We start from the raw sequence: 23,993 nt of genomic DNA on the forward strand, positions 1-23,993 counted from the left end.
TTATCATTTCGGCTGATCTTTGGCGATTTTTCAGTCGTTTTTTGGGCGTTTTCATCAGTTTTCGTGATTTATTGTACATTATTGGTGCGCATATTAATTTGCCTGCGCGCAGGGTGAGCTTTTGAGCGCAAATCCCACAAATATTTGTGATTTTCAATATGAAAAGTTGCCCAACAAACTGAAAAACATGAAAAAAAAGGACAAAAGTGGGACAACTTCTTTAAATATGTACTTGAATATAAAGGGGAAGGGGTTCAGTTTGTTACTATCAATTTTTCACTACTCGTAGTTTTTTTTCAAATGAAGATTTTCAGATGTTTAGATTTTTTCCCCAAACTCATCATTACTTGAGAGAAAATTTTTAGAAAATGAATTTTTCAAAATAAGGGAAGAATAATGTGGATAATTCGAAAATTGTTGATTTAAAGTATGAAAAAACAAGTCATTTTTCCAAAAATACCTCAAATGTTCTTCAGAAGAGGGAGTCCCAAAATTAGCGTTCCATTATTGAAAAATAGAAGAGAAGACAAAAGCAGGACAATTTCTCAAATTTTATTCGAATGGAATGGGAATATGTTCAATGTTATTACCAAGTAAAAAACCATACTTCGATCGCAAGCTATCGCTTATCGGAGTTATCGAATTTGTCGCTGCCAACACGCTGGGTGCGGCTTGAAAAGTGCCCCTTTGTCCGCATTTTGTTATGGTGAAGCATCCACCGCTCATGCTCTGCTTATCATTTTTTTTTTCACTACTTAGGAAACCATTTCGATTTTTTTTTTCAATTTAAAATTTTCAGATGTTTAGATATTTCCGCCCAAAATTCATCACCACTTGAGAGAGGGAGGAATAAATATGAGCGATTCCACAATTTTTCTCAAGTTTCTTTTTGGGGCTAGAGAAGAGAGGATATACCTACTCTCCTTTGAAACGAAATACACATTTGGACGATGTCTTTCACTTTGAATGTATGCAGTTGTTTCTTAAAAAATTTACATCTTCTTTCTCCTGTACAGCCATAAATCATTTTTAATTAATAATGTAGGTAAGTACATATATTTTCAATCGAAAATCAATGAGAACAAATTGAAAAAAATTATTGGGAACGCCAACACCAACTTACAAAATAATGAAGTATTTAACAAATTTTAATGGTAGAAATTCCGTTTCGAGTATTCATATGCGTGAAAAAGTCAAAGCAGAAATGCACCGACTAATTTTACTAACGGTATAGTTACGCCATCCAACACAACTCACATGAATAATAAGGTACAATAATTAGAACTAAATCAAATGGATCACTACGTACTTGCTTGGATCCAGAACAACTAAATAAATAATTTCAATTATGTAGGTATACTGAGTTTCAATCACATACCACATACCAATGAGAATACCACATTAAAAAATGAAAAATAAATGGTAACGCCAAAAACAATTTACAAAATAATGTATATAATGTAGGTGATATTTTTAACCGCAAATCGCAGCTAATGCATTAAAGAATGTATTTCTTTTCTTCGGTGGTTCTGTTAAGGGATAATTTACTGTGGAATTTGTAGGAGTATTCTCTTCTGAAGAATCTGAAGAATGGATCGTAAGTATGTACGATCACTTCGTTTGTACAGTCGGTGCTGAAAAGAGAAGGCACTGGTGCCTGTGGATGTAAGTCGCCATCGGAGGTGCGACTTGTTTCGAGTTTCGTGCTGTGCACCTTAATTATTTTTTTGAATGAAGATTGCGAGGTTCAATTTTTTAATAAAATACATATAAAAACTCAGCTAAAAAAATGGAAAAAATTGGCTCAAAAAGAACAGCAGAGAAACTTCTATAGTAAGTACTCTGAGAGCCTAAATTTAGTTTCATTTTCAAATCCGAATAAAATTTATAATTACATAATATTCAGGAGTATTCTTAAAACATTCTTGAACTTCATAATTCGATTGATAAGTTTTTGTAAAACTTCAATACATGCAATTCAATCTAATTGAATTTGTAAAATTAGAACTGATTTTTCTGAAACAGTCAATTTTTGTCATTATTTTTAATTTAATTTAATTGAATTAAATTGCATGTATTGAAGTTTTTCAACAACTTCGCTATTAAAAAATGAAATAATGAATGAGTAAAAAAATACCACGAGATTGTATAACACTAAAAGAATGACGACGTGCGTCGCATGTGAATGAAAGGTTTCTGATATTAAAAATATGTACTTGTACAATAATATCCTTCCACAAAATTCTGTCATGAGATCAATTTGGTTGGAGCAATGCGGTATTAACCCATCACCCATACCTCTCAATGCTTCGTTATGCGAAAAACATTTCAAAAAGGGCAACATTGTGATTTGTACTTCTTGAGAAAACTGATAAAAACTTCGTACACTTGACTATGTGATCTTAAAATCTGGGATGATAGGCTGGTTGCATAGTACACCACTCACCGGAGTATATCTCTTTCCCACATTTCATCAACATTGCACTGTATGTCCACGAAATGCACCACGAAGTCAAGTACCTGGATAGAGGCCGTTTTGGAAAAATGTTTGTTGACAAATCAGACGTCACGTCTCATACGAGCTAAGACTTCGCTTTTCAGGTACATCTTGTCTATTAAAGTTCCATACTTTTTATGGCAGGCTGTGTAAACGTAAGACTTGATCAACTCCTGTTGTCTTACACTGTTTTCATCATTTGGTTTAAAGCGGGGCACTTTGGGGGTCCTGGATCGGAGCCGGCCAAAGTGTCCGCTTTTTTTATCGTCATTTTTTTTTCTAAAAAAGAGAGAAAAAAACACGATCATTTATTTTTTTAAAATTATAAAACGTACCTATCTATAAGTAAAAAAAGTTGAAACATCGCCATTTAAAATACTTAAAATTAAATCAAGAACATTATCGATTATAAAAAATGATAAAACGTATTTATAAAAAAAAGTCAAAACATCGTCACTTTTTGAATAAATGATGAATCGTATCTATAAAAAAATTCAAAACATGATCACTTTTTGAAAAATGGTAGAATACTTGAAATTAAATCAAGGACATAATCGATTATAATTCCCTTGAATCGTTCCTGAAACAGAAAAATAAAAAATCTTCGAGCGAACAAAGTTTCAATGAATCCCAGTTCTTCATTCGTTAGCAATGATTCGTGCTTTAAAAACATTTGTCGAAGCCATTTGTAGCTGTTATAATGAGGATTATTCGGATCTTTACTGCTCGACTCGTGATCATTTCGCGTTTTTGGGGCTGTATTTACAGCGTCGCACGATGGAAGCCTACATACAGCTTTCGCCTGGAAACCTGCAAGCACAGGGAATAGATACGTAGCATTCTTTGGCTTCAATTTATTCGTTGGCTGATTAAGTGATTAATAATTATTCAAGAGTTCTTATTCAATTCTCAAAAAATTCGCCCAAGTTTCGAGATTGGTTTAACAAAACACGTTTTTTTGTGTCTGTGTAGAGAGCTTGATTTGAAGTAAGCTTTACAATCTTAAGATGTGAATATAACCGAGTAGGTACGACTTGGAAAAAAAAAGTTTATGTACAAATTGCCTATGTTTGACATTCAAGGGGCAACTCAGCTTTTAAAAAAATGTAGGAAATCGTATTTGGACCTTTGGAATGGGAAGTACTTTAGAAAGAGAACAAAGTTTGTTATTCTATGAATTTTTGATCAACTTTGAAATTGAAGGGGCTAGAATTATTTCTAATGAAGAAATTTAGAAAAAACGTTTTTTTGACCTTGGGAATGGGGTAGTACTTTTGAAAATGAACAAATTTTGTCATTATGAAATTTTTCTCAAATTTGAGATTGAAGGGGTCAGAAATACTTTTAAAAAAAAATTAAATGTTTTGAAAGAAACAAATATTTCTGGATCCTTCAATGTCAAAGTTGTGCGAAAATTCGTAACGACAGAATTTGTTCATTTTTCAAAGTACTATCCATTCGCAAGGTCAAAAACGTGTTTTTCTCAATTTATTTTTTTTGAAATATTTCTAGCCCCTTCAATTTTAAATTTGGGCAAAAATTCATATTGACAAAATTTGTTTATTTCGAATAACTTGAATGTATTTTTCATTGAGCGAAGTCGAAATTTTGAGTTGTTGTCACGATACATTACATGTAACATTAGAATAACATGAATAATTAGCGAGATACATGGTTGGTTCCGATTTCAAGGGGAAGGAGAATAAGGGTGAGAATCTCCCAGTCAATTTTTCAATTTTTTAAACTCTTGATATTTTGAAAATTGTTGAATAAATAAGTTTTCCTTGAATGAAGTCAGGGTGAACCCCCCCTCCCCCTTCACAACAATGAGTCAAGTTTTTAGAAATGCTTCCGTATTTTATTGAAAAATGTTTCAAAATTTCAATTGTGATGTATAGATATCTGAACTAAACGTAAGTTTTTATGTAAGAAAAATAGAATGACGTACTTTGTTAAAATCACGCAAATGTCTGCAATGCCTAATGTAGCCGTAGCCGTTCAAGGTGTTATTGTAGCTACTCCGATCTTTATTGCTGATCATGTGTTTACCATCGAGATATGCTATGAGTTGCTCTGTGCACCACACTTGTTGTTTCTGTGAAAGTGAATAAACAAAATTCACAGATAAGCAAATCAATCGGAATAAGTGTGAAGAAATGTGAATGATTTCAAACAAGTGAACTTGTCCTTAGCGTTTTTTCAAGTCTTACTCTGTTACACTGAGAAAAATTTTTCTCAGTGTATATCCAAATCTGCACATTTGAGATCCACTTACCAGACACACTGATACTTTTCTAAAAATACTTCGTTTCACTATCTACTTCAAAAGTTGAGTTTTAATTCATATCCTACTTACCTTTTTCTACTATTGGTTTTATTTCTTGCACAATCATTTGAGTTTTTTTTGGTGTTTTTAATCACTTCTCGGGAAACTGTTGTTGAGTCAGGAACAACATCCTTAACATCAAAATGTTTGGTTCTGGGTTGAACCCCAATATTATAGGTAATAAGGCTTTTGACGTATTGCGGATTGCATATCGGTTTGCCTGAACTTTATCGGTTTGGTGGGCATTCTTATCAGTGAATATCAAAATTTCATATTTTGAGCAATTTTCACAACGTGTTTTTGAAATGTATAGCTTTTATTTAGTTTTTTCTTCAATTTTAAACACCGTTAAATCCTGCGATGGAAAAAAATCCGCTCTTTGTCGAGGTTCAAAGACGTTTTCTCAACTTCTTTAAAACTCGACGAAGAGAGGATCTTTTTCCATTACAGGGTTTAACAGTGTTTAGAAATTGAAGAAAAAACTAAATAAAAGCTATACATTTCAAAAACACCTCGTGAAAATTGCTCAAAATATGAAATTTTGATACTCACTGATAAGAATGCCCACCAAACTGATCAAGTTTAGGCAAACCGATATGCAACCCGCAATAAGTCAAAAGCCTTATTTAAAAACCACTCGTATTTGAAAAGGCCTGCTGACACGCCAAGTGTTTATCCTGTCACAATTTTCGACATGAGGTAGGCAATGAAAAACATTAGTGATCTATGAGTTAATTTTGTCACCAAAGACCTAATGAATTTCTTCAGTTGGCTCGCGGGCTAATTATACTCGTACACTAGCACCTTTAAAAAACCGAAACAGTGCTGCACAATTATCACACGAAACAATTGGCACGTGATTACAGCCTTCGGTTTTAATTTTCGAAAATTTATTCCACACTTCTTCGCGAGTTTTTTGATTTTTACTTTCGTACTTATCTTATTGGTGCTATAAGTCGTCACCACCTGGAATCTGGATCATATTAGTCAATCCCAATTGTACCGACGATACATGATGACAGGCTTTAATGACGTAGATGATGGAACCGCATACATCCATAATATGTCTTCCAAATCTGATAGTCCGGCATATGACAATAGGAGTAATTGCACCCCCCCCCCCGCCGATCCTCCGGGACAACATTTTTCTTAAAGGGGACATCCTGAGGAACATTTTAATGCAAAGTTGCCAAAAAAAAAGTTGGCCTTACTTACAAAATGGCGGCCATTTTGATTGACAGGTCAGCCGAAATCGCAGATTTTGCGTTTTAACATAGGACTTGCACAAACTTTTTCAAACTTTACAAAGGTAGATCGAAAGATCATGCAAAAATTTATCACCTGTCCAAATTTCAAGTGCTAAAGTGCGTTTTTCGATTTTTGGTGAATTTTTGAAAATCGAATTTAGGCCAAAAATGAGGGAAAAAATCAAAATTTTACCAAATTGACCAAGAAAGCTGAAATTTGGGATATACCCTATTTTCGACATGCCAAATCGATAGGAAACGGTTTCAACTCGTTTTGAGCAGTTCTGGAGCCTCCAGCAGATTTTTGAAACTCGAAATTCCCACAAAATTCCATCAAATTGGAGTTGTAAAGCTAAAATTCATTCTAAAAACTAGTTTCAATACGCTACGAAGTACTGCAGGTGAATTTAGGGGTGCTCGATATTTCTGGGCACCCTGTAGAAATAAGACATGATGATGAAATCATGGTTCTTACGAAATCATATTCAGGAAAAATTCTACCATAAATTTTAATTAGGTATGCAATAATATAAATGACCGCACAAATATTTTAATATTTTTACAGATCGATTAATCTTCTTATCAAAGAAGATAGAGAAAGAAAATTATAATTGCGTAAGAATAATTCAAATACCTTCATAATCAGATGGTCAACAGATATCATCTTTAGATTCAATAATCAAACGCTACCTATACAATGTTTTAAAAACGTGAAAAAAATACGTACCATACGTCCAAGGCGAAATTTGTACCGACTTTTTTCAAAATTAAAAGAAATTATAAATATTGAACATAAATTTTTTTTTCGTGAAAATTTCTAGGTATTTAATTTTCAACATTTATTCGAAGTTGAAGTACAAATTTCGTCAACTACAACCATTTTGGAACACTTATTCAGTAAAGCTCGTCCAAATAAATAATTCTTAATAAAATACAAATCATTAAAAGCTGATTCATCATAAACGTGCAGCGAGAAGTTATCCACCCCACACTCGAATGCCCAATGCATTAGGCTTATGGGATAAACAATAACAATGCATCCTTTTCTCGTTTATTACTTTTGTTGATGTGACAATTTCATCGAGAGTTTTCTCGAGTGGCTTCGCAGTTCGCATGATATTTTAATCAACATTGATGAAATGAGGATTAACGCAGAAAGCTTAAATCAGATAACGGAATTTCGACGGAATTATTCCAATAAACTACCTACTTCGAGGTACGAATAATCAACTCGAAAACCATTTTCATTATACTGGTATCATGAAAGTGCGTTTGCCCACTTCTCTGCTGTAACGTTTTTGAGCCATGCCTTTCGATTTCGCTCAAATTTTTTTTTGCAATATCTACCATCCCAGTAAGTAAGAAACCCGCAATCAGTTTGGTCCCAGCCCCCTCGGGGGGGGGGGGCTTCTATTATTTTCACTTTTACATTGTCTCGAGGTATGTACTCGACTTCAGCAGCGCATTCCTCCACAGGGTGTCCACAGGTCTGGAAAACCTGGAAAACCTGGAAAAGTCAGGGAATTTGGTCGGTCTGGAAAAGTCAGGGAAAAGTCAGGGAATTTCGTAATTTTCACCCAAAATCCCTGGAATTTTGAAAAAACGATCAATTGAAAATTCTGAATAAGGACCTGTTAAGAAAAAAAAACACTGTTTTTCACTTCTAAAAACGCAAATTTTCAAAAGCTTTTGCCCTCGCTTCGCTCGGGCTTCTTTTCTTTTTCAAAGACGGCATGAAAATTTCTAGATTATAAAAATCAAGTTTTTATGCCAAAAAATGAACTCCTCACGAAAAAAACATCGTTCTTAAGCATCTCAAAATACATACAAATTTACAAGAGCTTTCGCCCTCGCTTGGGCCTGTTCTGTTTTATTTTTCAAAATCAACTTCCTTCAAAAAAAACATAATTCAAATATTCTAAAATTTTAAAAGTCAAAAAAAAGCTACTCCTCCTCACATAAAAAAACCTCGTGTTTATGACTCTCGAAACTTAAATTCTCAGAAGGTTCCGCCCTCGCTTCGCTCGAGCCTGTTCTCTTTTCTTTTTCAACAGTAAACTTCCTTCAAAAAAACATCCATTCCGATATTAAAATTTAAAAAACCAAAAAATAAACACTCTTCGCATTCAAAAAAAAACTCGTTTTCAGGCATCTTGAAATGAAAATTTTCGAAAGTTCTCGCCCTCGCTTCGCTCGGTCCACTTTGTCTCTCGTTTTGAAATGAACAAATTTCACATTTTGAGGCCTTCAAAAATCAAAAAAAGAAAAGAAAAATTTTCAGAAGTTAAGTATTTATGAATACATTGGTATTTTATCAATTGGCCAAACTTGATGCATGTTTTATTTATTTTTAATTAGAAAAGTTAATAATCAAAGTTAAGCTGTTAATTATATCCGAAGAAGTATCCAGTTCGAAGAGAAGCTTATGAAAAAAAATTACCCCCCCCATTTTTTTTTAAATTTAAGTACGGGGTGAGCATAGAAAATTCAGAAAAATGGTCTGGAAAAATGGAAAAATTGGTCTGGAAAACCTGGAAAAGTCAGGGAAAATCATTTCCAGAAATGAGTGGACACCCTGCTCCAAAACTATGATACTTTGATCAAAACTGATTTCACAGTTCAAGAGGGTATTGAATTTTGAACTTTTTAAGCATTTTGAAATTTTCAAAATTTGAAAGTTGAACTTTCAATTGAGAGTTTAAAAACTTCAAAATGGCGCTGTAAGTGGGAGCTACCATTTAAAATTCTGAAAAAATTTCCATAGATGTACCTTTTGATGCTTTTTCGAAATACTTAAATTTCGAGATGGAATTTCTTAATGGAGGGGGAGCACCTCCACTCCCAATTTTGGGCAAAACTTTCGAAAAAAATCTGGGGCATGTGATACATTGAATTGTATGTTTTTGGTAACGCCGAACACGAATATGACGTTAGATTTTTGATCGGGTCCCATTCACGGACCCCAGCACCTCCCCAAATGGGGTAAAAGTTCAAAATAGAAGTTTTTTCGCGCGACACATGAAATAGTATGTTTTTGGTGACGCTGAATACGAATATGACGTCAGATTTTTGATTTGACCCATCCACAGCCCCCAGCACCTTCCCAAGGGGGCGTAACCTGAAAAAGAAATGATGTCAATCGTGTGACACATGAAATAGTATGTTTTAGATATCGCTGAACACGAATATAGCCTTAGTTTTTTCAAATTGACCTCACCCATGGCTCCCAGAACTTCTCCCAATTGGTTAAAGTCCAAGTGGATGGGGTCCAACCAAAAATCTGACGTCTTATTCGTGTTCAGCGTCACCAAAAACATACTATTCGATGTGTCGCGCGAAAAAAACTCTATTTTGAACTTTTACCCAATTTGGGGAGGAGCTAGGGGCCGTGGATGGGACCCAATCAAAAATCTAACGTTATATTCGTGTTCGGCGTTACCAAAAACATACAATTCAATGTATCACATGCCCCAGATTTTTTTTCGAAAGTTTTGCCCAAAATTGGGGGTGGGGGTGCTCCCCCTCCCTTGAAAGACCCCATCTCGAAACTTCAATATTTCAGACAATGTGAAAGTGAAAATAATAGAAGCCCCCCCACCCGCCCCCTGAGGGGACTGGGACCAAACTGATTGCGGGTTTCTTACTTACTGGGTGGGTAGATATTGTGAACAAAATTTGAGCAAAATCGAAAGACATGACTTTCAAACTCGCATTTTTTTGGTCAAATACAAATTGACATGGAATGACCCTTTTTGGTCACAAGGACTGAACGTGAATTGACGAGCGCATGCGCGTACGGTGCTGAAAACGCGCTTTCATGATACATACTTATTACGCAATGAAAAATATCTTACAATGCGAGTACCGATTGTGAGCATTTTATGCCTCGCAAATTTCCGCTCTCGGTCCGTAAACTTCGCCAACTTTTGCTCACCATACAAACGCTCACTTTCGGTGCTTTTATTGTAATTATTCTATAGTATATTACTTAATAAGGGGAGAAAAAGAGGTTTCTCGGACGAGTGTTGTTTACTGTACTCGCCTTCGGCTCGTACAGTAAACACAATTTTGTGAACGAGCCGAAGGCGAGTGTAATAAAATATTTTTACTGAGCGAGTCAAAGGCGAGTGAAGTAGAAATTTTTTTACTGAGCGAGCCGAAGCTGAGCGAAGGAAAAAACACTCGTTAAGGGAAACCGAACTTCGCCCCTTATTTGAGTAAGATATTTTACATAATAAATGATACGGAAGTATATACTTTACGACCCAAGACACCAGCTAAGAACTAGAATTAGATATATGAAACTCATAAACTTGCGTAAAATGAAAAATAAACTGAATGAGTTACTTATGATTCGTACTCTAAATTTGCACAACAGGAAATTTCTTGAAAATTCTCAAGTCTTTTAGTTTTACTGTCATCACATCAGATTTTTGCTAGGACGCACGGTTCGTCCGGTGTATGCGAAAAACTATAAGAGTTATCGTTAGGCCTCTTTTTTAGCTTGTGTTGATACTTCTTTTTACTTTCCCCTCGCCAATGCGGGCGGAAAGTATTTTTTGTTTACTTTCTCCCCGCTAATGCGGGCGGAAAGTAAATAGCATAATGAAAAGAACAACTTTCCCCCCGCTAAAGCGGGCGGAAAGTATATACTTTCGTATCATGTATTATGTAAATGGAGCATTTTAAACTTCAACTTTTCGTTTGAAAAAATGATTCAGATTTTCCATTCATCTACTAATCAGAAAAGCTTTGAAAAAACACACACTAAAAAATTCAATCAACTTGGAAAAAAATTAATTAAAAGTAATCGTAAAGATTAAAATTACCAGAAGTAATACAAAAGTCAGATAAAAAGTAATAAAAAAAAGCAAATGAACTACGTGTATCGATTCAAGGCCTTTTTATAATGACCGTAGCGTTTCACGTTTTTTTCTACGGCAAAAGTTAATTTCATTTATTACAACGGAGGCATTTATAATGGTAAAAAATTTCAAAGTGCTTTTTTTACGGCAAAGTAAAATTAATTTTACTTTGCCGTAGCTTCTTACGATTAATTCTACAGTAAAAAGTATGGCAAAGTAAAATTCCGTAAAAAAAACACTTCGAAAATTTTTCAAAGGGTACCCCCCCCCCCCCCCGATAAGATAGGCAAAATGCCCTTAACCTCAGATTTCGATGAAACTCACAGGGTATGTTTAGTACGCCCAAAAAATAATTTTGGGCCCATAGCCCGCTCCCCACCCCACCCCCCTCAGCCAGGGGGGCCAAAAAACGCGTTTTTCGGGGGGGGGAAATTCTGCATCAGCGAGTAATTGAGATAAATTTATTCTGTAAACGAATATAGTTAGAGGATACATGGGGGTATCTCCCTGAATTTTTTCAGAATTTTTCATCACATGGGGGGAGAAGGGGGGACAAAAGAAAACTTTAAATCGACATTACTCCGGAACGAAAAAACATACCAAAACGATTTTTTCGTCAAATATGTATCTTTAGGTCTACTTTCTATAGAAGTCATCACCCGGCCATTTGGAGTGGTGGGTCAAGCTCAAAAGCTCAAAAAACTCTCAAAAAACCACTTTTTTGCGTTTTTCTCCAAAAATATGGACAAATGGCGGAAATCGAAGTGCACCAAGTTGTTCAGCGTGAAATTTTACTTCAGAATTGAGTTATTGAAAATTCTTTTACACCGCGTGATCGTAAAACTACATGCGCAGAAGTATTTGTGCTTACGTACATCAAGATAGCTGAAATGGTATTCCTGGGTAAAATAGGTGAAATGCTCCTGTTCTCGGATTTCTGAAATTTTGATGAAACATTGTTGGGTACCATTGAAAAAAAATGTCGGAGGCAAAAAAATCCCCCCACCCCCTCCCTTGGTCATAATAGCGAAAAAAGGGCCTTTTTTGGGAAGAAAAAATCCATGCTTCAACCAGTTTTGAAAAAATCTGTACTCACTCAAAATACTTGATGGAGGTATGATTCTAGCAACTTGAAATTTTTTCAAAAATTGTTGATCCCCCAGGAGAGGGATATTGACAAAAGAAAATTTGAAACCGCCGTATCTCCGAACCTAATTCAAACACATGAATTTTTTTTTTTCAAAAATGTATCTGCATGCGAGTACTATAATTGGTATTTTTTTCAAATTTTCCGTCCAGGTGGGCCATCTTCAAAAACTCAAAAAACACTCAAAATTGTGTTTTTTGTGTCACGGCACCACCAAAAAAAGCGATCCATAATTTTGGATGCTGGCCTCCAAAAACAATAGAAAACCAACCAACCTCTCTTTAAGGCTATTCTCATTTTTTGATGAAAAATGGTCAACTTCGGGCGGGGATTGTGCCAAAACTATTGAACGGATTTTTCTAGGGTTTGATTTATTTTGCTCAAAAAACATTCAAAAGTGAGGGTATGTCGAGATACTTTTGATTTAGGACGTTTAATGGCTATAATAGGGAATTTGATGGAGGTACTTTAGATGCTCACATCTTTGTTGGAAAAGCAAAATTAGAAAATATGGCTACATATTATACCCTCGATTTCATAGATGAAATATCAGTATTGGTGAAAAAAAATTGGAAGAATTCTGAAAATTCACGGAGAAATCCCCATCTGAAGTTTAGATGGGAGCGGATCGCGGGACTGTAATGGGAGAAAATTATCACTTTTAAGTCACCTATACTGGGAGAAAACTAATTAATTTCTCCCACCTACGGTGACAGAAAGCTGTCAGAAATCTACTGCCTATACTGGGAGAAAACGTAATATTTCATCTTATACTGGGAGAAAAATATGGCTTTTCTCACCACATATACTGGGAGAAAATATCGACCTCGAAACAATGGAATTAAATGTATTTTATGCTGACTACGTGGGAGAAATATTACGTCGAAATCTGTCAACTTATACTTGGGAGAAGAAACATTGTTATTTTTCTCCCTCATACACGAAAGAATATTTTGCGGATCCCTGAGATGTCGAAATATTACGCGACTTTAATGACCACTTGATATACTTCGACCCTGTCGATCACCCTGCCTACCTACCCACTACCCAGTCGATTTATCTACTCAATAAAAAGATGATGAAATTCTCGGAAATATTACATAAGATTTCCGTATATGATGCAATCGTACGTGAATATTGCATCATTCAATCGACTTCCTATTCGTTCCTAATATTTCTGGGGGTAGCGCTTTAGCCAATTACAACGTTCGGCGCGCGCACAACTTACTCCTACTCTTTCCTTGAAAAAATACACATATTATGTTAACAAGCGACCTGAAAAAATCCTTTTAGTCAGTTCTTGTGCAAATTTCCTTCTCGTCAGTTCTCCTTTCGACTAGTTGTAATAAGACTCCCGATTCGTTTTTGACCCCGGGGAGAGGTACCTACACTCATGGGCAAATAGCAGTCGGTAATATTGGTTCCTGTGTTGTTTTATATGCTGCCGTTTCCAGAGCTGTGCTTGGGACTTGCTCCCAACACAGCAGGCCGTTCCGTTCCGGTTCTTTTCGACGCCGAAGTATTTTATTAAGTTTTTGGACTTAGTAAAATTTCCAGATCAAGTTGATGCATTCGACCTCTCATCTTATAGTAACGCAGCTTATAATGGACCAGCCCAATTCGGAATTGTAATCCAAATTCCATACGTGAGTGTTCCCTCGGGGGTCGTTGGTGATTCCTTCTCGTTCTCAAATCACCTTCGTAATATTATCGTGGAGTTCGTCTTATTATTTTCCTTTTCCTTATCATTTCCTTATTGACCTAAGCACCCTCGTGTATTTCCTAAGTTTATTGACCTAAGTTTTATTGACCTAAGCATCCTCGTGTTATTGACCTAAGTAATTCCAAAAACCAGTCCTAGGCTTATTCTGATAAGTATCCTCGTGTTATTGACCTAAGTTTTCCAAAATCTATTTTTCCACAAATAGTCAAATAACCTTCAATTTACCTCCCTTAAATGGCGAGAAAGAATTAGTATTGCGATGCGTTTCAAACTAATTAAATCGTGTACAATGAAGTTATTTGTGTGTTCTCGATTTATTCCTATCGTATTTAGTTCGAGTGTATAATTCGTGTAAATATTATACAATGTTCGAAATGATTATTTTGAACATTCGATCGTCGAAATATTTTCATCTTATATTGATCGTGAATCGTAAGTATAATAGTCGAAAATCTCGAGATTTTCGACTCCAATTATATCAGTGAGTGCTGATACAGTTCAATTCAAGACATCTTATAAAAATCATCTTATAAATGTGGGCTCAACTCCGAATATTTAATTTTTATCGTACCAAAAACACGTAAAATCTGTCTGCGATCTATCACGACCCTGAGAATTCTATGAGCTAGTTACCAGATCGCAAGAGATATCATCATCATTTAACAGCTCTTAATTAACCATGACCTAGTGCTTAAAAAGATATCCAGAACAGGCAAAGTTAGTATAGATTAGTCTATATTTCTATACTTTCAGAAAATCTCAAAATTACCAACCAAAAAATACCCATTTTTGGTAATTACGTAATTTTGAATGTTGATTTTTCCCGGTACAGGACATAAGCACGACTAAATTCATTCAATCGATTACACACAGTCTTACGAACGAATGATGAAAATAACGAACAAATCGGGTTTCATATTTCAATCGGTTGTCGAATTAGAACGCTCTCCGTAGAGTATACCCTTAAACTCTAATTTTTTGGCCATAGGCACCTCCTCTCCAACTTTTAGGGCGAAAGTAGACTGACAATATGGGTATCGTTATCATATGAACCGAACTCGCTGAACACGAATATGAAGTTTGATTTGCAGTTGGACCCTCCTAACAGTCACATTTGGGAGAGGGGTTGCCCAAAAATTAGAGTTTTTGTGGAAAATGTTTCATTATAGTGTTCTATTTACGCCATGCAACTTCTTAATCAAGGTTTTCTTGAATTACAAGTAGCCTACTTTTCAAGTACATGGTATCTAACTCAAAACTATCAGAAAGGTTTCTTTTTGGTGTTAATAATTAAATTTTTATGTGAGTTACCAAGTACATTGAAAACATAGGTTTACCTACCTACGTAGTACGTACTATGTAGTAGATTGGGTAGATCACGAAAAAAAAAAAAAAAAAAAAAAACGGTGGATTTTTACCAATTTTAGCAAAAACCGTCATTTTGCGTTGAAAGTTGTACAGAAAAATTCTGGCTCCAGAAGTGCCCCTAAAGGGAAAACATGTGCCCTCAACGTGGGTGTATTTTCGAAAAGTGTTTTTTTTTCACTGTAGCACCTGTACCCAATTTGTTTTGAGAAAAATGACGATCGACCCAGTCCTAAATGAATATATTTGAGATTCTGCGTCCATTCTATGCTATTATTTTTAATTGTTTTTGTCAATTTCGAAAAATCAACAAAAGTTTAGGAATTTTTGCCAATCTTTCTCGATTCTTTGAAACCTAAAATATTGGCATCACTGTGTTCCAAAATATTTCCTCAGTTTCAGAAATTTATTATCTTTCAATGTTTTCTCGTCATTATAGCGAAACTTTTGCGAAGAAAATATTTTTAAAACACCAACTAGGTAAGTACTAATACCCCCTCTCCAAAAAAAAAAAGATTTACTTTTCAATTGCTCAGCATTAGAACCCTAAAAGTGGCCTTGGGTTTTGATGGCAATATATGCTATTGCCATCAAAACCCCTCAAATACCTATGTACTTTCATTATACTGTCTCCTCCATAAATTTTGAGTGAATACAGATTTTTTTTCTCAAAACTGGTTGAAGCATGGATTTTTTCTTCCCGAAAAAGGCCCTTTTTTCGCTATTATGAGCAAGGGAGGGGGTGGGGGGATTTTTTGCCTCCGACATTTTTTTTCAATGGTACCCAACAATGTTTCATCAAAATTTCAGAAATCCGAGAACAGGAGCATTTCACCTATTTTACCCAGGAATACCATTTCAGCTATCTTGATGTACGTAAGCACAAATACTTCTGCGCATGTAGTTTTACGATCACGCGGTGTAAAAGAATTTTCAATAACTCAATTCTGAAGTAAAATTTCACGCTGAACAACTTGGTGCACTTCGATTTCCGCCATTTGTCCATATTTTTGGAGAAAAACGCAAAAAAGTGGTTTTTTGAGAGTTTTTTGAGCTTTTGAGCTTGACCCACCACTCCAAATGGCCGGGTGATGACTTCTATAGAAAGTAGACCTAAAGATACATATTTGACGAAAAAATCGTTTTGGTATGTTTTTTCGTTCCGGAGTAATGTCGATTTAAAGTTTTCTTTTGTCCCCCCTTCTCCCCCCATGTGATGAAAAATTCTGAAAAAATTCAGGGAGATACCCCCATGTATCCTCTAACTATATTCGTTTACAGAATAAATTTATCTCAATTACTCGCTGATGCAGAATTTCCCCCCCCCCCCCCGAAAAACGCGTTTTTTGGCCCCCCTGGCTGAGGGGGTGGGGTGGGGAGCGGGCTATGGGCCCAAAATTATTTTTTGGGCGTACTAAACATACCCTGTGAGTTTCATCGAAATCTGAGGTTAAGGGAATTTTGCCTATCTTATCCGGGGGTACCCTTTTTGCCGTAGAAAAAAACGTAACATTATAAAAAGGTCTTCAATAACAAGAAATTTATTTTAAAAAATTCAAACGAGGTGGTAACTTGACTATCCTCAATATTATCTTCACAAGATAGCGAATAGAGTACAAAAATTTACATTGATAACTCAAGATTAATATACACCTAGATTAGGTAATTAAATTAATACTAGTAAAAAAAGGAATAATCGTAATCACACACATCCATTATGTACAAACAATTCCTTAAGAATACTCGTTCCTGAAATACTATTACATTTATTACAAAAAATAGAAAATAAAAATATAAAATGCATTAATACCTAATCAACACCAGAAAATACCTACACCATTAATTTTGAGTATCCTACTCCATATTTTATTAAAGAAATCTAAGTTCGTACAAACAACTTCGTAAAAAAAAAAAAAAAAAAAAAAATAGACTTTGATCAGGATCACACAATGACGAAAAAAAATTACAAAACAAGAACTTGATTTTCCTCTGCAGCTTTTTTTCATCGTTCGATATTCGAAATACACCCAGATGGAAGGATTTTTCATGTTCATGAAAATTAGACTTTCGCCTCACTGTCTGCTGGTTTCGAATCTGCCTTTTCATCTTCGACAATATTTACGTTGAATCCTTCAGTTTCATAAAGGATTTTCATGGCTTTTTGGACGTCTGGGCTCAGTGCACCCATATGCTTGCCAATATTATTCAGGTCTAAATGCTTGGGATCTAACAAACTGGATGCGGAGTGAACGTTATCGTTGAAGACATCGAAGATGCCTTGAATTTGTTCAGCAAACCATATGAACTGATCTGCGTTGTCATTTAAGCGCTTCCTCAAATCGTTTAATTGGGTAAAAATTTTAGCGTTGCCTTTGACAAGCATCCATAGCCACTTCTTGGCATGCTTCTTGCAACTGATGTCGTTATCCGGGATATTCTTGAAACGTTCATCTTCTTTTATTTTTTGCCGAAATTCATCATCATTCTCAGGTGCTCCCTTGCAGTAGTGATCTTCGATAAACACGATTTTATTTCTTGAAATGAGAATGAACTGATATCGACCCGCATCGCCCGAATTTCTTTTAGCTTCTTTTGCATAATTTTTAGCCATATTCGATGCATAATCAATAATTCTGGCATTATTAATCTGAAAATAGACAAAGGAATATGAATAGGTACCTATACCTACCTAATCTTGACTATAAAATTAAGTTCCTATCCTAAGCAAACCGGATTTATTTTCTGGGTATTTCTCTTTTGAGAAAAATTGACAAACGAACATGTTTATCTAATCTGTGCCTATTCCGGCTACAAGCATTGGTGGGTACATGTATATTTCACACAACAATTGATGTAAAAAAATATATATCAAGTGTTGAATTCAAGGATTGAACTCGAATTTTTCTCAAAAAAAGTAACTTCGAAAAAGTCGGAAAAAATAGTCAAAAAATAATGTTGAAAAACCTCTTTGTGATCTTCTTTTAATAAATCAAAAGTCCCTAAGAATGAAACTCGAGAGCGAAATTCAAAATAAACCAAAAAACAAGAGTTTTGTAAAAATTTTAAAAAGTTGAAAAAAATCACGAGGATTCCAGAATAAAAATTCGATAAGAAATAGAAAAACCCCACAGAAAAAATTACGGTAAATAGCATTAAAATTTAAGAATAACATCATCGCAAGAATTTAAAAAAAAAACTAATAAAATTCAACGATAAAATTGCGAAGACTCCGCAAAAATTTAGGTGGCCAAAAATTTTGGAAAATAAAATCTATGAGAATTCAAAGAATAAAACTTGAAAAAAAAAATCAAGAAATCTTCAAAAAATTTTCTAATAAAACATCCAAAAATACTCACAAAAACTTGAAAAAAATCTGTAAGACTGTAAACAGGGGAATTCCATAAAAATTTAAGCAGAAAAAATTACTAAAATTTGGCGCTAAATTGGGAGACAATAATATTATAAAAAAATCTTGAAAAACGAATGAATAAAATTCAAAACAAAATAATTATATGGAAAATAATATGATGAGAATGGGAAACTCTCGAAAATTCAGTTCAGCAAAATAGATTAAGAATTCAGAACAGAGAACTCGCGAGAATTAAGATTAGGTGTAAGTTCGTAAATAAATCAAGAAAATTTTGAGAAAAATCATCGAAAAATGTCTAGCAAAACTCAAGAGGATTCAACAGAGAAAAATAATTCAAATTTGAAAAAAAAAATTGTTCAAAGACAGAGGAAATTCGGAGGACCTGCCCTGATAACTGGAAGGATAGAGGAAAAGAGAGAGTGAGGTTGAAGAGGTATATTTGCTCTAACATGTACATACACACAGAAATTCATAACCTACACCTATGCGCCGCCTTGAGGCGCGCGCGGTTAAGGGCTCTCTATTCGAAGATAAGTAACTCGAAGAGGAAAAAAATAAATAAAAAATACAACCAAAAAAATGCAACATAGGCAAACGAGATGAGAAACGATCGAGCGCGTAAGAGTGAGAAAATTAAATGAATAAATACATTAAATGCGTAAATAAATACAGAAGGGATGAGGTGGGGGGGGGGGACAAAACAAACAAACAAATAAATAAATACAGGGGACGAAACACAGCAAAAATGTGCAGACTAAACACTTGAAAGATAATCGAAATGCAAATACAGATACAGAGGGTGAAAGACAACAATGAGACACAGTAGGCCAGAGATTAACCACACAGAAAGAGGCACCGCTGCAAGACAGTTGAGCGCATAAAAGTGAGAAAAATAAATAAATGAAATCAGAGGGGAAGAGAAAAATAAATAAATAAATAAATAAATACATAAAATTACACGGAGTAAAAATACAGCAAAAAATGTGTATACTAAACACACGACAAGTAAATCTAAATACTAGATATTTTAATGAACGGAGTGAGCGACAATATGAGACATTCTAGGCCAGAGTTTAACCGCAAAGAAGGGGGCACACACAAACAAAAGTCAGCCTGTATAGGCGGGATCATCGAATGAACGATACCAAGATGCAGAAAGATCCACAACAAACGGTGAAAAGAAAAAAAAAACAAAGTCATCAAATCTTGAAGAAGCTTCCTCCCTTCTCGAAAAAAAGATCAAAATTTGAAGGAAATTATGATTTAAAATCACCATTCCACAAAAATGTGAGCAAAAAATCACTTGTTTTTTAAAGCACGAAACTCAAAATAAACTGTCGAAATAAAAAAAATACAGTCAAAATGAAGGCAAAAGTAGACAAAAAAAGCACCACAATTTAAAACAAAACTATAGAATCGTGAAAATTCAAAGTTAAAAGTCTGTCAAAACTAGAGAAACTTTGCCAAAATTTGAAAAGAGAAAAAAAAAATGGAAATTCCGAGAAAATCATCGAAAAACTCGAAAAAACAGAACTCGCGAAAATTCAAAAAAATCATACTCGTCAGAATAGGGAAAAATCTACAAAAATTCAAAAGAAAACTCACTAAATCGGCGAAGAAAAAAATTCGTAGAACTCAAAAAAAGCAATCGAACCGAAATAAAGAGAAATCCCTACTATTTGAGCAATAAAATCACACAAGCTCAAGGGAAAATTTAAATGAAAAAAACACGAGAATTCATGGTGATAAAATTCGGCAGAAATTCAGACGAAAAAAATCATCAAAATCATGGAAAAATCATTCTAGAAAAAAATCACCTCCGAAATTCAAGATGTACAAATAAATCAATCAAAACAGGAGAAATCCACTAAAAACCATCGAGAAATTCAAAAATAATAATACCTATGGAAATTACAAAACCCCCAAGTACATTTCAAATGAAAAATCATTAAAACCGATAACTTTAGTAACTTGGTTACTTGAAAAGTGATCCGAGTACAATCCTTGTGAATTTTAATTTTTTTTTTACATCAATCCTGGAGCAAAAAATTTCTGCAACACGATGTAAAAAATTTCATCAAGCTTAATGTAAAAAAACACACCACGAAAAATGAATGAGCGTTGTAATTTTTTATACCTAGCAAGCTGTGATCTAGGTAATGTTTTACATCATGTTGTGGAAAATTTCCTTATTTCAGCGTGTTGTAAAAAATTACACCAAGTTGTCAATAAGGACATTGTCTTTGCAGGGATATATTATGCACCTTAATTGATAAGAAAATATGTAAAATAAATGTGCTACACTCACAGCAATAGGTGCTAGTAGCATAAAAGCTTCCTGCCAATCAACTGTAGAACCAGGAGCAGGGACAATACCGAGCAACTTCAGAGCTTTTTTCTTATAATTAACGAACCCGGGGATATCATTGGCATTGGGAATGTCCTAGAACAGGATGAATAAAGAAATACTATCAACTAATTGTAAGACCAATAATTAAAAAGAAAATCTAGAGGTATACTATTCTTACCTCGTCGCTATCCGGGATTGGTGCTTGGGTGCTCAAAAACGTGCAGTACCAGAAGGAGAGTAATAAGAAAAATACACCGTACTGGCTCACGTTCATGGTGAGGCTTTAATAAAATGAATAAACGGAATTTGAATTTTTACACGTTAATATACCTTTATATAGATTGCTACTGTAATTAAAAAGTTTTCATTTATCTTCGGCGATAATTCTATCACAGAATTTTCTCGTAATACATATAAGGCCACAGTGTTCATACCATGCAAAAAAGACTTATCTTTGATAATTTTATTACCTCAGAGTCAAAAAGTAATAGCCTATCATTAATTAATAAGATATTATTTTTTAAAATAAAAATTATCTTCACATCGCACAGTTGGACAGATTCATTTTTACGGTATCAAAAATCATTACATATGTATTTCAGAAATGTGAAAACATACTGAAAAATTTTCAAAATCGGTTAAAATGGGGCTGAGAAAAGTGTCATTGAAATTTCAGAAAAGGAGGGTTCCTCAAAAAGGGGAGGTGGTGTGGATCTGAAATTTTTCACACGGAAATTTCTCGATGGTACCCACCTCCATGCTAGTATCACCCCGAACGCTCTCGGGGCCCATTCCAACCCTCCCATGCGCCGATAGCTTTTTTGTGTTTTTTTGGAAACCCCCTCTTATTTGAATGGTTCTAGCCCCCCCCCCCCCCCGGGGATAGAAGGACAGTTGATAGATATATCACTAGATCGGAAATTTGACGTAGAACACAAAAATAAAGCAATTTTCGACGTTAAATCAACCCATCTCGAGAAAATTGCAAAAAACGCCGCGGCGGAACTTTTCACGTAACTCACGCGGGGTACGGGGTGAGACTTTTAGTATGTTGAATAGGACCCCTTCCACTACAGTATCCCGCAAAAAAAACTTTTGTAGGAATTAGTCCGAATAAAAAACTTATGACTGGACTAATACATATAAAAATTTCAGAATTATTTCAAAAAAAAAGACGTGATAAAAAAATAAAACTAGACAGCTAAGCAAAGCTTCGCTGCTGTCACAGTGATGAGAAATGATAATATTTTTGAAACTCTCATTGCTTCTAAGATAATAATTGTTTTTCAGCGTTTTCATATTTTCCAAATTACAATATTTCAGAATAATTTATAAGTTAGCATTGCTTCTAAATTAAGAAATTTCTAGTTGTTTTTCATAGTTTGCATTGTTTTAAAATTTACAAAATTTCAAATCAATTTCCCAAATTTCCCATCGCTACAATTTCATAAAGTTTTCAATAAATTTTCAGAATTTCGCATTGCTGCTGAGTTAGAAAATTTCCAATCAATTCTTAGAATTCACATTGCCTCCAAATGACCAAATTTTGAACCTAATTTTTCAGAATTCTTATTGTTTTTAAATTACAAAATTTCAAATTCAATTTTCAATTTCATATTGTCCACAAATTGCAAAACGTTTACTCAATTTTTGGGATTCACATTGCCTCTAATTTTTCAGAATTCTCATTATTAGGGCAATTATTTTTATGCGCTAAAAACACCAAAAAAAGCGCTTATAATATGCTGTAAAAATCTGGGAAAAAAGCATTTATATGCGCTAAAAACCTGAAAAAGCTTGAATAAGTGCAATAAAAGTGCACCATCATGGGTATCAAAATGTTTGTATTTTCAGTGTGATATCAAAAAACATAAAAAAATAGAAAGGAAACGTCAAATATTTATTTTTTTAAATAAAAATCCCTCAATGATACGTACTTACCACATACATTCAAAGTCGCAGATAAAAACATTCAGTTTTTTTTTTTTTTTTTTTTTTTTAAATATCAAAAATGTTAAATTTTTTGTTTTCCCTATTTTGTTGACTGATTTTTGTCATTTTTTCCTCAAAAGAGCTTTAAAGACCTGAAAAAAGCTCAAAATTAGCAAAATTTTGACGTTTTTCAACTAAAATGAGCGTTTTTATGCATTTATACCCAAAATATGCGAAAATATGCGCTATAAAATTTCACCACTCGTCTTGAAATCGCATGAAACGTGAAGAAAATTGCGATATGCGGTATCTGGTGTAGCAGGAAAAAATATATTAGGTTTAATTTTTGAAAAGTTCGAGTTCTATCATTATTCATTATGTAAGTACTAATTAGGTAAATTATACATCTTTTTTTTTTCAAATGTTATTCAAAAGATCTCTTATAATATTTTTTCACGTCGGTATCGGATACAGGTATATCATTAGTTACATACGAACCATATCCCTCCAAGCCAGTGGCGGCTCGTGAATGTAATCCGGTTGTAATCGGCAAATGCGTAGTCGAAGGTCATAAGGTGAAAAGGGGAAAGTGTTTTTGGGGGTGGTGGAATTTTGGCCAAGGTAAAATCAACTTTCTCAAGAGGAAAAAAATTAGCACAAATAACAATCTTATTTGCTTTCATCTAATACGAATCATAAAAACGAAACATTGAGAGAAAAAAATAACGAATCATTAAAAACAGTATAAAAGTAGATATAAATATACCTATACCTAGTTCACAATAATAAGACAAAGTTATCAAAATTCATTGAAAAATTAAGATTTATCGATAAATGAAGTCCATCCTTCTTGTTTTTTTGAGGAATTCTTGAATCACCCGATCATAAAAATCAGGTTTTTCCCTCAGCTGACGCAGCAATTTTTTTTCAATTGAGAGCACTGTTAATCCAGACAGCCTTTCTTCTCCTTGAGTTGATCGTAAAGCTGTCTTGATTCTTTTCAGTGCTGAAAACGAACGTTCTGTTGAAGCACTCGTCACTGGGATAGTAATTATCAAGTTACACAGCTTTACAACTTCAGACAAGGCAACAGAAAGGCCCGATGACATCAAATACTTGTATAACCCATGGATTGTCAATCCACGTAAATCTGTCGAATCATAAGTTACAA

At 34.4% G+C, this 23,993-nt stretch overlaps 1 protein-coding gene and 1 long non-coding RNA gene across 2 annotated transcripts; both read right to left on the bottom strand.

Annotated features, from left to right (window-relative positions):
- Positions 1-2,103: 2,103 nt before the first annotated feature.
- On the bottom strand, positions 2,104-6,143 carry LOC135833175 (uncharacterized). Its single transcript, XR_010556420.1, has 3 exons — positions 4,854-6,143; positions 4,446-4,592; positions 2,104-3,307 (listed from the first exon to the last, which is right to left on the bottom strand). It is a non-coding gene; the product is annotated as an uncharacterized LOC135833175 (long non-coding RNA).
- Positions 6,144-16,691: 10,548 nt separating this feature from the next.
- LOC135833174 (uncharacterized) lies at positions 16,692-21,220 on the bottom strand. Its single transcript, XM_065346842.1, has 3 exons — positions 21,069-21,220; positions 20,849-20,983; positions 16,692-17,817 (listed from the first exon to the last, which is right to left on the bottom strand). The coding sequence occupies exons 1-3, from the start codon at positions 21,162-21,164 to the stop codon at positions 17,230-17,232; spliced, it is 819 nt and encodes a 272-aa protein (XP_065202914.1). The 5' UTR covers positions 21,165-21,220; the 3' UTR covers positions 16,692-17,229.
- Positions 21,221-23,993: the final 2,773 nt, after the last annotated feature.

This window comes from Planococcus citri, chromosome 1, assembly GCF_950023065.1.
Source record: "Planococcus citri chromosome 1, ihPlaCitr1.1, whole genome shotgun sequence".
NCBI lineage: Eukaryota > Metazoa > Arthropoda > Insecta > Hemiptera > Pseudococcidae > Planococcus > Planococcus citri.